Below are 13,557 nucleotides of genomic sequence, written 5' to 3' on the forward strand. Positions count from 1 at the left end.
GACCATGACGGCAAGATAAGGTTTATTATATGACATATTAGGACGGAATATATAGCGCTTTTGCCGGTTCGAGAGCTTTGTAAATGACGTGTACGTTCGTAGGATAGTCTGCCACCCCCTCTTCCCCCCGTATTAGACCGGTCTCTTTTTACACTATTTTACACTATAATCGAATGTCTGAGTGAATGAGTAGTTTCTGCATTAAGTGTTTCCCCAAGAATACTCGGAACGTCCTCCTGCTCATCAGTATATTAAACGTTTGTCTCTCTGTCTCTCCCAAGAATACCACCTCGATTTTGAATGAGGTGATTGCTAGTGTTACATATCTTGTCAGTGCATCTCTGCTGAGATTATTTAGCTGCTGTCCCTGCAATGATGCCTGATCATTACTCCATTCATTCCCTTTCAATTCTCGTCCATGCACCAAATTCCGTACATCAATCTTTACGACCAAGGCCATCTCCTCTATATAAAAGTATGACCAGTGCGGAAGTCTTTAAAGTTTTTAGGTACATTCTTAACACTGCCTGTATAATTGTGGCAGCACACGGTATTTGTGTGGCATCTTTAAATTGGAGTTTTGCTGAGACCAAAAAACTTAAGCTCATGCATTCCTGGACTGTTTCAATGCCTCTTTTTCTATGGTATCCTGCCGAGGAATGTATAAATGACGCTTGCCGTTATTCCTGTTTGTATACGGTGCTTGTTTCTGTGTAACGAATGTGGCATGCCGTAATGCTTTTCTTTCTCGGCGCATAAGCGGTGTGGAGATTTCGGTTGGCAGCGCGCCACACAGATGTTCCCTTACGTCCCACTGTGATGTATTTCAGAAAGGTGGTGGGCGCGTCGCTGAGTGCTAATTCGACAATGTTTTGGAGCCCAGCCTTGATTACTGTTTCGAGAAACGTTCTATCCATGGGCACAGTTTAGGTTATATTGTACACGTTTGGAAATCAATTATTGGAAGTTTTTCATTGGAAATACGTTTTTTGAACATGTGATTTATAAATGTGTTTATTGGTTTCGCCCCGCAGAGCGGATTATTTATACGGTGGTTTTACCTCAAGACTGGTTAATGGGTTTTGGTGGACCACTCGTCCTCGGACACGATTAAGCTGCATTCTTCAAGCATTTTTGTATGAAAGACGATGTTTGCTGTACATATGCAGAGGGTGGTAGGTGGCATGTGGTACAAATCAAGCAATACAATGTTTCATCCTAGTTGTGCAACTGTGTTTTGGGGAGTTGCATTCTTTTAGTTCCGAGCGGTAAAATAATAAAAAAAAGATCTGTGGAAGCCTTCGGGGTGCGAGTTTTTCCCGCCTTCTTCGCGTTTCTTAAACGAATACAACCCACACGCAAATTTATTCACCTTGTCTCCAACTCGCTTATGCTGTTTTCTATTCTTTGAGCCCTTGACCATGCTGTCTGGAATCTGTCGGCCCGATCTTCAGCCTACGTAGATAACTCTGGCCCTCGCATTCAACGTACTGAGTTTATGTAGTTATCATCTCTAAAACCATCCGCCGTTGCAACAGTCATATTCCTAAGTGCGGTTAGTGCCCACGCGTGGTGCAGGCGCCCAACATCATTTTTTTTTCAGAGAGCACTGGAAGTCAGGGAGCGGAGCTCTCCTGGCCGCCATGACTTGGGAGACCAGCTTCCCAGAGCAGTCGGGGCCATGATGATCTTCTGTCTCTCCGGGTTAGAGCAGCTCAACGCTGCCTACCAGAGCTCCGAGGAATTGATTTCAGGGATGGGATCATATGGACAGGCCCACATGTGATGTAGCGTAGCCTTGTCTCGGCATAGTGGGAAAAAGGAAGAGGGATAAACTTCGGGATGCATGTGATCGAGGAAGGCCCTATTGGGAAGGGATTGGGCGTGTAACCCGGAGAGACAGAAGATCATCATAGCCCGGTCTACGAAGATCGCCGCACAGCTCCGGCTGCCGGCCACCTCCCTCGCTTCGAGGACTTCTTTAATAAATTGCTTCTATCCCTATATTTCTCCCAGGGCAGTCTACACGATGGAGGAAGACGAAGAGATGCAGCGCCTCTTCTCCTTCATTGACTGGCCCGCTCAGGCCCCGGTGCCCAAGCATCGGCTCGCACAGGTGAGAAGAGAACTCATAAGCGTTATCGAATTTCTCGTGTTCGCAAAGCGTCATAATATATTTCAGCTGATGCTCTGCGCGTGCAGAAAGGCATGCAACTGCCATAATTATCGTCTATGACGCACGTTTTATCCCAAAAATTGAAGGAAACTAACACGCCGTTAAGCATGAGTGAGGTAACGGTTTACATCCATTTGTTTCGGGCATAAAAGAGGTGTTTACCATGCAGCATGTGTTGAAGTGAATATCGCGGTGCTATTTATTTAAAACATCTATTGTGTGTAATTTGAAAACAAAAAGGATTTTGTAAGAGAGAAAGATTCAAAATATCGAAGACGAAAATAATGGGTTCCTTTATATCGAAAATCGGCATAATGTGCGCGTAAATACGGCACTTGAAATATTTTATTTTAGGAGAAGGGCTGGTGGATTCTCACAGCGCATAGCCACTGACGAGACGACTAATGTAAACCCTACGATCAATAAGTGGCCTGACTATGCCACGCTGCAGAAATGGTTGACCAGAGGGGAAAAAATTATTGTTTCGCGTAAAATAATTTTGAAAAATAAATCATACATAATGGAAACGATCAAAGCCCATCCAAATAATTACTACATTACCCCCGGTTGGTCACAAGCCAAAACATCTTTAAAAAATATTTTAGGCGTGTTTACATACGTTTTGTATTAGGTTCCAGGCCACGCGCGAGCCAAGCACACCTTCAAGTACAGGTTCTTCCTCATTAAAAGAGGAAGAACCTGCTCCGAAATGCTGTATAAGGTATAAATGCACATGCATTTTTGAGCTAAACATTGGCACAAACAGCGATATGGGGAAGTAGAAATTTGCAAATGTTCACTTTGGCAGGAAGACGGATAATATGTCAACCATAGAACTATGCGTTGCTCGGAACGAGACGAGGCAATTTCGGAAGGTCAACGGGCTCTCGCTCATAGTTTACCGCTAAATGTGCACATAGTTTAACCCTAAAACCTTTATTTTTTTATTAAAATTATATCACACAGGCTCCGTATAAATTTGGTGATGGAGAACACAGCGGAGGGTACAATTAACTTCAGAACCTATCTGCTTGCCTCGATGACGATGGCAGCGATTGACCGTAGTGTTTCGGACAGGCCTTCCATGCAGCAACCCTTCTTCTATCGCCTACAACGTTTCATGCTCTCCCCTTTCCTCCTTTATTCACCCATTTAGGCTGGCCTTGTTATTTTCCCATCCTGAATAAATCTGGCCGTTCCGCCTGCGTCATTCCGTTCCGTAATATATACAGAAGAGCACCCTGCGCTATCTAGTGGTTTGCTCCCCACACTAGACAAGTTCTTTAAACACCGCCGCTAAAGAGTACCGCCGTTGAAATTTGTGGCATTCAGGTTGAGTATTTCGTTTTAAAGCGAAGCTTGATATTGCAAGGCGAAAAGGGCACGCTGAAAACTCGTCCTTCGGAACTCCATAAACCTGATCGAAAAAAAAAAACCCTTGAGAGGTGTTGACACCAAGGTGAAAGAGTTTGCCTGGGTTTATCTCGCTCATAGCAGAGCAGGAGATCAGCGAGCACATACGAAGCGATAACGGCGTGCAGGGGCGGCCGGCGTGCAGGGGCACTTGTAGGGTCAATGCGACGATGGCAAACGGCGGTCGCACGTACTGTCCTTGTGAAAACTTTCCAGGCAATGGCGAAAGCACGCAGGACGCAAAAATTCAATGCTTCCGTTTCGAGCGAAGCTAAAACGTTTATGCCGGAAAGCTAGAGAAAAAACCCCCTTTCTATCTGTAATTAAACAATTTTTTTTTTGCGCTGAGAGGTAAAGGTGCTTCTTTGAATTCTCTATGGTCCAGAAAGCTTGGAATCGGGCTAGGAAATTTTTACAAAACGTGTACAATACTTCGAAATTCGTAGGTAACTCGTCGTACGCACTTTGGAGGAGCAGGCAGCGTAGGATCAGCGTAGGATCAGTTAGAGCTTCGCTAATTAAACCATCCCTACGCAGTCCATCGCGCATTTCGTCTTGCAATGGCCGTGTTTCGAGCATTGCAATCTAAGAGCTTTTTGAGTCCATTCGAGTGGTATTTGTTTACTTATGTGCTAAACAAAAACGCAGGGCTCTGAACATTTTTTTTTTCTAAAAAACATTGTTTCGGTGTTATTCGATTGCATATCACTATGTTTGGCCAACTATCGAAGTGTTTAATTGATTCTTTTCACCGTATAGGAAGCGCAGCTTCTGTGCGATTGGGGAAATAGATAGTCCTTTTATTCACTGTAAGCTCCGCTCTCCTTGATTTCGCTCTCCTCCACAAAACTGCTGCTTCTCGCCACAACCCTTTTCGCTTCATTTCTCTCCCTCACTCCAAACTTCGTTTTGTAAAGACCCTTGCTCTTCCTCTAATTCTTTGTTGCTGTCATATATTCATCTCCACATTGACTTTTTCACTTCAATGTCCTTTATCCCCACCGTTTCTTCCTCATGTCTTGCCCTTATCTCTCCTTGCGCATCATGTTTTCATCCTCCAGCCCCTCGCTGCTATTTTCCTCGACCCCTTCTATTCTAATTCCCGTTTACCCATCCGCACCTCTTTGCGTCCCGGCTTTATCATTTATCCGGGGTCTTATGCCTTTTACCTTCATGAATTTCGTTCACTTCTTCTTCCTGTTTTTCTCCGCTTCCGCTCGCATTTTCATTACCACGTTTTCGCTCATCCAGCTCAGCCACATCCTTCCCACAGAACGTCCACCTCTTCCCATACAGCTTTTCTACCCTCCTTACCTTACTCCCTCTTCCGTTGATTCTTTCGGTACCATTGTTTTCTTCACCGCCTCACCGCTCCAATACGGACACTACCACGAATTCGCTTCCTCTTACAACCCTCTCCTTAACACGCGTTTGTTCTCTGACCCACTCCGCTCTCTTCTTTCCCCTAATGTTACACCAATCACCTTCGTTCCACTGCCCGCTGAGTCGTTCTCAATTTAAGTTGCACCCTCTTAGTGAGCCTCCAAGTTTTTGCCCCATAGGTGAGCACTGGTAAGATGCAGCTGTCATACACTTTCTTCTTTAGGGACAAAGGCATTGGTCCTTCCTAAACAGCGCTCCCCTCGCCTTCAAGCGCTGCTTACAGCACTTCCACTTCGTTCCCTGTTAAATCCTCCGCGTCCCATTCCCGCTGCACTCTATTTCTTCCATTGTCGACCCACTCTGTCCCGGTGCACCACAATCTTCCACTCCGATCATATACATCATTCCGTCCTACACCTTTCTTTATTCCAATACCCCACCTTCGTGTCTCCTTCCTTTACGATGCTCCTACACTTTTTAGCAGCCCGGACTTCCTGCTACCGGCAAGGCGCGTATGTTCAAGCAGTGGTCGAAGAACACAGTGCTTCATTCGCTGCTAAGAACGTTTCAGGGATTTCGATTCCCGGTCTTGGCGGTCGCTTTTTCATGGAAGCGAAAAGCAAAAACGCCCGTGTGTACGAGATTTCGGAGGACGTTAAAGATCCCAATGCGGTCAAAATTAAGCGGTAGCCCTCCAGTAAGGTGCACCTCATCGCATGCGTTGCGTCGGCGCGTTAAACCTTAGAATAAAACAAATTGGCAGGGCTCACGGTTGAATGCAGGCGCCAGCCACGTTTTTCGAAGACTCGGTGGTCGTTCGCCGACTATTGGCGGCATCGCGTTTACGCCTGCCGGTGGCTGCGCTTAGCTACGGTAGGCAGTGCTCTCGTCAGGTACCGTTTGTGAAGACGGGCGCCGTACAAAGTGGCTCCCACGGCTCAGACGGCACCGCAGTAGACCGGTGCCACAGATGACATGGAGGTCATTCCACAAGACCCACTCGTGGCAGGGTCCCGTCTGCGGCTCGTGCTCCGCGGTTGGGGTGTCTGGTGCACGACCTGCTTTATGGACAGCGAACTGAACATGCTCGGCGATTCTGCGTGCCAAATTTGTTATTGCTTCTTTGGCTTTTTAAGTTCCTTCCGACACCACTGCGCCACCTTGCGCTGCATTTGATCCCCATTTCCAATCGAACAGCCACGATTGGCATAAATGACGCTCGCACTGACAAATTCACGATACCTAAGAAAGGCATCCCACAGGGCTCTGTAATATCACCCCTACTATTTAATGTAGCGATGGTAGGCCTGGTCAGAATGCTGCAAGACATCCCGGAAATAAGACATGCCATGTATGCGGATGACATAAAAATCTGGATAACCAAGGGATCATTAGGGAAAAAGGAAGCAAAGCTACAGAGATCAGCCACATGCGTCGAATAGTACGCCCACGAACGAGGCCTCCAATGCTCAACAGAATTATTTTAAGTAATCCGGATTGGCAACACAAGTTAAACCGAACTGTTCCAGTGAATCGAAATCTCCGCATCAAGGTGTACCTAGAGGGCAAAGATATTCGGAAGAAAGCAACGGTTCGAATACTAGGGATGCGGATACAACCCAACTAGTGGAGTAGCCACACTCCATTCTTGCTCAAAACCACGACGACGCAAGCCTCCAGAATGATAAGGCGAATTGCAAGCGGACGCGCCGGAGTGAGAGACGATGATACTTTGAAGCTGGTGCGCAGCTTGATAGTGAGCAGGGTTACATACAGGCTGCCCTCCCAGAAGTGAACCTTTCCAAAAAGCAACCTGCTGAAATATTTTACGAAAAGCGTACAAGACGGCGTTAAGGCTATCGATATGGACGTCAACAGAAATGCTACTGGCCTTAGGGGTTCACAACACATTCCAAGAACATATAGACGTCCTACTAAAAGCCTAGATTGAAAGGCTGACGCCGATCCCGACGGGTAGGACGCTCCTGCAACATCTGGGTTACACGGAAGAGGTCAGAGAAATCTCCAAGACAACAGGCATTCCTGATGGCATCCAGCGGAATTTCCACGTAGCCCCCATACCTAATAACATGGACCCCAATCACCATCAAGCCGCACGCCTTCCCTTAATGCTGACGACATACCCATTTGATGCGCAGGTAGCAACCGGCAGATTTTGCGCGCGAAGCTTCAAAAGGTCATTAACTCAATCGGAACCTTTCTGGCAGCACGTGGCCTCGAAATATCGGCGAAGTCTGCTGCGATAGCCTTCACTGGGCGAGACCTCTCCCGGTATCTTTTTAAACTCGGAAACGCTCCTATATCTCACGTTGAAAGTTACAAATTCCTAGGAGTCGCCTTTCACCAGAACATGACGTGGTCCCCACATATACGGAAACTGAGGCACAAGCTTGAGGCCTACGCATCGATCTTCCGCATGATCTCCAGCAGCCCGGGAGGTTTCTCGGTGGCTCCTCTCATCAGGTTCTACAATGCACTCTGCGAGGGATTTCTTGGGGACAGCTTGCCTGCCCTCGAGATTCTCACAATAACCAACGCACGGCTTCTAGAAGGCTGACAAGCCAAAGTGCTTCATGTATACCTAGGGGTACTTAAAAATACCTCAACCCTTGGGCTCTCAGGGAGAGTAGGCGCCTCTCCCCAACGGGTATCTGCCAGCAAGAGCTTCTTCGTGCACCCTTGCAGTTTGTGACGGGGACTGTCGACCATCCGCTGGCTTGTGACACCGAAGCCGAGGTACGCGCGTCAGTACTACCAGTGTATCAGACCACCCGAGCATACCAAGCCACCATGAACATTTTCCTCATGGAAAATAAAGTAACCGTGTCCGAAATTCCGACAAACAGAGCGAAGCTAAGTTGCCTCTTCCCGCTCTGAAATACGTTTCATTGGAGCACACTGGTACTACCTACCAAAGGTACATTCACATTTTCAAGGATAGATCGGGGATGGATACATCATCTGCCATAGTAAACCGAATCCCGTCAACTCGCACAAACATTACCGCAAAACTAGGTCACAAAACTTCGTCGATGGTCACTGAACTTCTGAATTGGCGTCAATAGACTAGCCAGTCTATTGACGCCAATTTCAATTCGAAAAAAAAAACTTGGTGTAAAGAATGTTGGGCCGGGCCGCATAGAAAGTCACGAGACGTGACTACTGTGTTCTCGCACACGCACACACAACGTTATATTAGCGGGATGATGGAGAAAGCCGGAACAGACGCTGTAGCACACGAGCGAACTAAATGCGGGAAGATTCAAGTGCGGAAGACAGTACACAAAGTCATGAAGAAAGTCACACGCTCACCGACGCCGATCGCACGACGAGACGATCGCTGATGCGACGACGTGGAGACGTACTTCTCTGGATGGCGACGGGGCAGACTAGTGAAGTCGATGAGGAGTTGCCCTCTCGCTGGCAGGGACGTGACGGTGGCCGATGGCTAGCGGCGGGACGGAAGTGCTTAGGCCTGCGCCATGCCGAGGCCTCGCTGCCCGCGCTCCGTGCCACCGGAACACCGCTCACGCTGATTGGCGCAACACCTTCTTGTGGTCTCGTCGGCCGTTGTCTCGTTGACAGCCCGGGTGGTGGCTCAGACGGGAGAGCCGGCGACGGTCCTCGGGCCTACACCGCGAGGGTGACCGTCTTGCTGCCTCCGAAACGAACAGCTTCCGACGTCCTTCTTCTTCTTCCCTGCTTCCTGGATGCTGCTTTCTCTGGCGCGCACGTTACGCCACCGGTACCGGCGGATTGGCCCCCACTCTGCACGGCCCCTTCACTACACTTGGAACATCCTCCGCCATCTAATTGATCCCAGTACCACCAAAACAGCTCCATCCCAATCCATACAATACCTAGTTCACAACTTTGAAGGATCAGAGCAAGACTTTCTAGACTACATCACTAAGAAATATGTCCAACAGAGTTCACCCATACAACACCTCTCATACAGAGGCAACTAGAACGGTGAATTGGATGCCCTCATAACTGAGGCCGAGGTAAATGCGGCCATACAGCTGCTTAACACCAGATCAGCCCCCGGACCAGATCTTATAACAAATAAAATGTTACGTAATCTAGACGATTTATCAGTGGAGGATGTAACACGACTCTTCAACGAATGCTGGGAGTCTGATTCTATCCCGGAACGCTGGCGTACTGCCAAAACGATCCTAATTCTTAAACCCGGCAAACGACCACACGTAGATCACCTTCGCCCCATATCACTGACATCGTGTTTGGGTAAACTCTTCGAAGATGTTATCCTTTCCTGATTAACTAGTTTGCCAAATTGACACATCTCTTTCCGCCCTCCATGTTTAGCTTTCGCCCTAACTTGTCCACCCAGGATGTTATGCTCCACCTCCAGCACCATATTATTGACCAGGCTTTTGCTCCTGTACGAACAACCAAGGCTATCCTTGGCTTGGAGCTTACACTAGCGTTCGACCTGCTGGACACGTGGCCCTGCCCTCTCCGACTGTCGTGGATACGGCGTAATACTATCACCGCTCATATTGCGGCAGATAGTTTCTGTCACGTTACGTCGGTTCCACGGCCCCTGCCCTTGCTGACAACTGACCCATATGACCAACTTGTACAACTAAAGGAAGATCTGCGTCGCGCCACACGTGCTCTCATCCCACCGTGTGGAACAGACCTTCCCAGTGGGCTCGCTCGCTGGGAGGAGGTCCTGCTGCGTAGACTACGAGTTGGGGTGGCCCTCTCTCCTGCGGTAACCCGGGCGTGGCCACCGCAATACCATGCCCCGTTTTCCACGACCTGCCCCTTCTGTACGGCTCCTGCCGAAGAAGCCGACACCAACCACCTACTATGGACGTGCCCTTCACTGAGTGCAGCGAGATCCCGGCACCTTCGCGGCACAGGCTTGCATCCGGGGAGACCTCCCGATCTTCAGCGATGGCTGTGGGGGCCCCACCACCGCTGTCTTCTGGACTTCATCCGGGAAACGGGTGCAAACTTGTACCTGTAGGAACTTATGCCAAAGGGCATACTGTCGCAATTAAAAAAAAAAGAAAAGACACCATCTCCCATTCGGCGATTCTCGCGGTTATAATGAAGTCACATTTGGGAGAGCGGACTTACAACTATATTCGTTCTTTTCTATCAGACAGAACGCTCACTCTACCTGGGTCCCATTAAAACGTCTTCAATCTGTTTAGGAACCACTGGCACTCCCCATGGGTCGGTGCTACCACCCTTTTTTTTCAATATCGCCATGAAAGACCTTCCTCCGTTACTATCGACCCTACCGGACCTCCATCATTTTCTATACGCAGATGACATCACTCTTTGGATCTCCAAGGGTACGGACGGACACATTCAGGACACCCTTCAAACAGCTACCCAAATGATCGAAACATACACATCCAGCCGCGGCCTCTCCTGCTCGCCACAAAAGTCCGAGTTTTTCCTCTTTCGGCCCAATGCACATGACCCCCCAAACATCTCGATTACCACCCAATCAGGCAACATCATACCTACCATGGAGGGACACAACCATAGCAAGGGACACAACCTGGACACTATCCGAGAACTTTAACGTGGGGTATATCAAACTACGCGACTAATATCTCGAATAGCTTCGAAGCATAAGGGTGTCAAGGAGGGCAACCTCATTCGACTCATACAAGCCTTTGTCCTGTCCCGAAGAGCATACTCCACCCCCTTCCTAACCGTGAAGCTAACCGAACGAATCACAATTGACGGCTTGATACGTAAATGCTTCAGGGTAGCCTTCGGACTCCCTCCAAAAACCTCTAACGACCGCCTTCTTGCACTGGGTGTCCACAACTCCCTTGGCGAGATAGTTGAGGCGCAACGCACCGCCCAATTAGAAAGACTCACTAAGAGTCACACCGGTCGGCACTTGCTTTCTTCCTTAGGACTCTCCCCACCCACCTCCAACTATCAGCAATTGGTAGACATCCCCCTTTCATCCGCTAGACACTCCGAATCAAACCTCTTCCGCGAAATATGCATCCCGTACACAATGAGGATCGCAGACTGGCTCGCGCGAAAGCCATTGAAAAGGCGTACCCTCCAGGCTCCACCACTCTATACACAGATGCAGAAACCTATCCTACCAGAGCGGCTGCTGTAGCCACGGTCGTTGACTCGAAACAAGTCCAGCTCGTTTCCCCCTCCTTACTTACGACATCCCTCATGGCAGGAGAAGAGATCACCATCGCGTTGGCAATGAACCACAGTCCCCACCGTCAAACAACTGTTATCATTTACTCTAAATCAGCCATCCTAAATTTCCTTTACGCAAGAGTTTCCCCAGCAACGTCATCAGTCCTTTTGAACGCACAGAACATTCGATCCCGCTCTTTCACTCTCGTTTGGGCTCCCGCCCATACCGCGCTACCTGGAAACTCAGCGGCCCGCGAAGCTGCTCGAGCTTTGGTCTTCCGAGGGCTCGATGGCGCCGCCAATGATAGTGATGTATTCACTTTACGGGACAGGCTCGCCCCTACGGGGACAGCCTCGCCCATTACAGCTTGGAGCGTGCCATGTTTCCTCCTCCTGGCCCATCTCTATCCCGATCCTTGGCGGTCATCTATCGGCAGCTCCAGACCCGCTCCAACACAGCTCCTACACAAACGACTACACAGCGTGCCATGCGTCTACGGAAACTGCTGAAGACCGTAAAGGGCGACTTCGGTGCTCGTAGTGCCTGCATTTTTAGCAGCCCCCACCGCCTCCCCCAAAGCAACTTGAACGGAACAAGCGGAACGAAATACGTGTTCCAAGGTCGCGTATTTCTACACAAAAATAACTGCGCCAATCAACACGTGCCGTAAAAACAGTCACTGCGGCTGCACTTTCCGCCGGGACCTCACCCTCTCGTTTTTTCCTTTTCACCGCTACCCCTTAACGAGCGACCGCCGAAAAGCGATAACAGCGCCAAACAGGGACATGGAAAGAAGGGAGGTGCAATTTTCGTTGTCTGATTTTACAATCCTTCAGAGTTAAGCTGCACAGCGGCACCGCTAAATGTTTGCGCGTCCAGACTCGAGTTCGTGCACGTACACGCGCGTCCAGACTCTAGTTCGTGATAGAACTTCTTTGCACTACTGTACTCAGGAGTGCGTGTACTCACGAGTGCAAGCACTCGAAAATACAGTATTCATGAGTATTCTACTAATGAGTACTGTACTCATGAGGACTATGTACTCATGAGTAATGTGTACTCATGAGTACTACTCGAGTACTATATACGCATGAGTACTAATACTCATTAATACTGTACTCTTGAGTACTCATGCTCATGAGTAGTGTACTCATGAGTACTGTACGCACGGGCAGTGGACTTACTCCTGTACTCGATCGCCATCGTACTCACTTTTTTAATCTGGCTGTGTACTGTGTACTCACTCATCATCATACTGACTCGTGAGTTTGAGTGCAAATGAGTACAAATGAGTGTATTCACGAGTGAGTACGCCGACCTATGGGCAAGATGTTGGTGGAGCGGCTCGAGAGAGAGAGAGAGGGGGGTAGGGAGCGAGGGAGGGAGATTAAGAGAAAGCATTCATTGATCTGTAAAGGTAGGAATGAAAATATTAGATAAGGAAGCCATGTGTTGACGACGCCCTCATTGCACGGGGTACAAGGCGGTCTTGATACACCACGGTTGAATGGTCTGCGGTTGCGGCCCTCAAACAGCTGCTTATTGAGTGACGGCCCACTATGTGCCGAGTATGAATCAGGCCTGTAGTGTGCGTGTTGGTGGGTGGGCGTGCACAGATCATCAGGTGTGTGCATGTGCATGCATTCACGAGTGGATCTCCTTCGCAATACATCTCTTCAACAAATTTCTGTTTTTTTAGGCTCCGCTGACTTTTTTTCTTTTTCCATATTTTTCTTAGTTACCGGCTCAAACACCCCTCCGGTGTCCACCCGCCCCATAGAGACAAATGATTACGACATAATCTTCATCATCGTCACACTTCCGGCCATCTCTGGTGAAACACCTCACCCCGAGTAACAGTGACTTCTGACAAACGCTTGATTGTCGTTTGCAAAGAAAGCTGGGCGAATTGGTAAGGGTTTATCGTGAAACGCGTGGCGTACCGTTGTATCTTTTGCCCCTAGTTTTTTTTGCGCTTAGTTTCACCATGATTGTCGTTTGCTGTACGAGCACTTAAAAAGCCTGGACATCAACCGACGCTGCCCGAACAAGAATCTCGAATTGCAGGGTTTTCCCATTGACGCCCCCGGTTCCATTGCCAGGACGGCGCATTAGTTATATAACCGAAATTCTCTCCTGCTTTAGCCGGAGTTCAGCAAGTTTGAAGAATGACGGAACCCAGCATTGAAGACGCGTACACAAGAGATAGCAGGACAACACACAGCCTAGTGTTGTGAAGGAAGGTTTTGTTGTCCTGCTCTGTATGTTTTTGTGTGTCTGTGTGTGTGTGTGTGTGTGCATGCGCGTGTGTGCGTGTGCATGCGCGTGTGTGCGTGTGTGTGTGCGTGCGTGCGTGTGTGTGTGTCTGTGTGTGCATGCGCGTGTGTGTGTGCATGCGCGT

The 13,557-nt window shown here is 48.8% G+C and overlaps 1 protein-coding gene across 1 annotated transcript in view; it reads left to right on the forward strand.

Annotated features, from left to right (window-relative positions):
* The window catches only part of LOC144137589 (death-associated inhibitor of apoptosis 2-like), a 176,353-nt gene that overhangs the window by 36,818 nt on the left and 125,978 nt on the right, over nt 1-13,557 (forward strand). The window contains exon 3 of the mRNA XM_077669512.1: nt 2,017-2,116. Coding sequence (XP_077525638.1) covers nt 2,017-2,116 — 100 coding nt within the window. The remainder of the gene's footprint in view (nt 1-2,016; nt 2,117-13,557) is intronic.

This window comes from Haemaphysalis longicornis, unplaced genomic scaffold (genome assembly GCF_048455015.1).
Source record: "Haemaphysalis longicornis isolate Haplotype H1 unplaced genomic scaffold, Haemaphysalis longicornis Haplotype H1 scaffold_41, whole genome shotgun sequence".
In the NCBI taxonomy this organism is placed as follows: Eukaryota; Metazoa; Arthropoda; class Arachnida; order Ixodida; family Ixodidae; genus Haemaphysalis; species Haemaphysalis longicornis.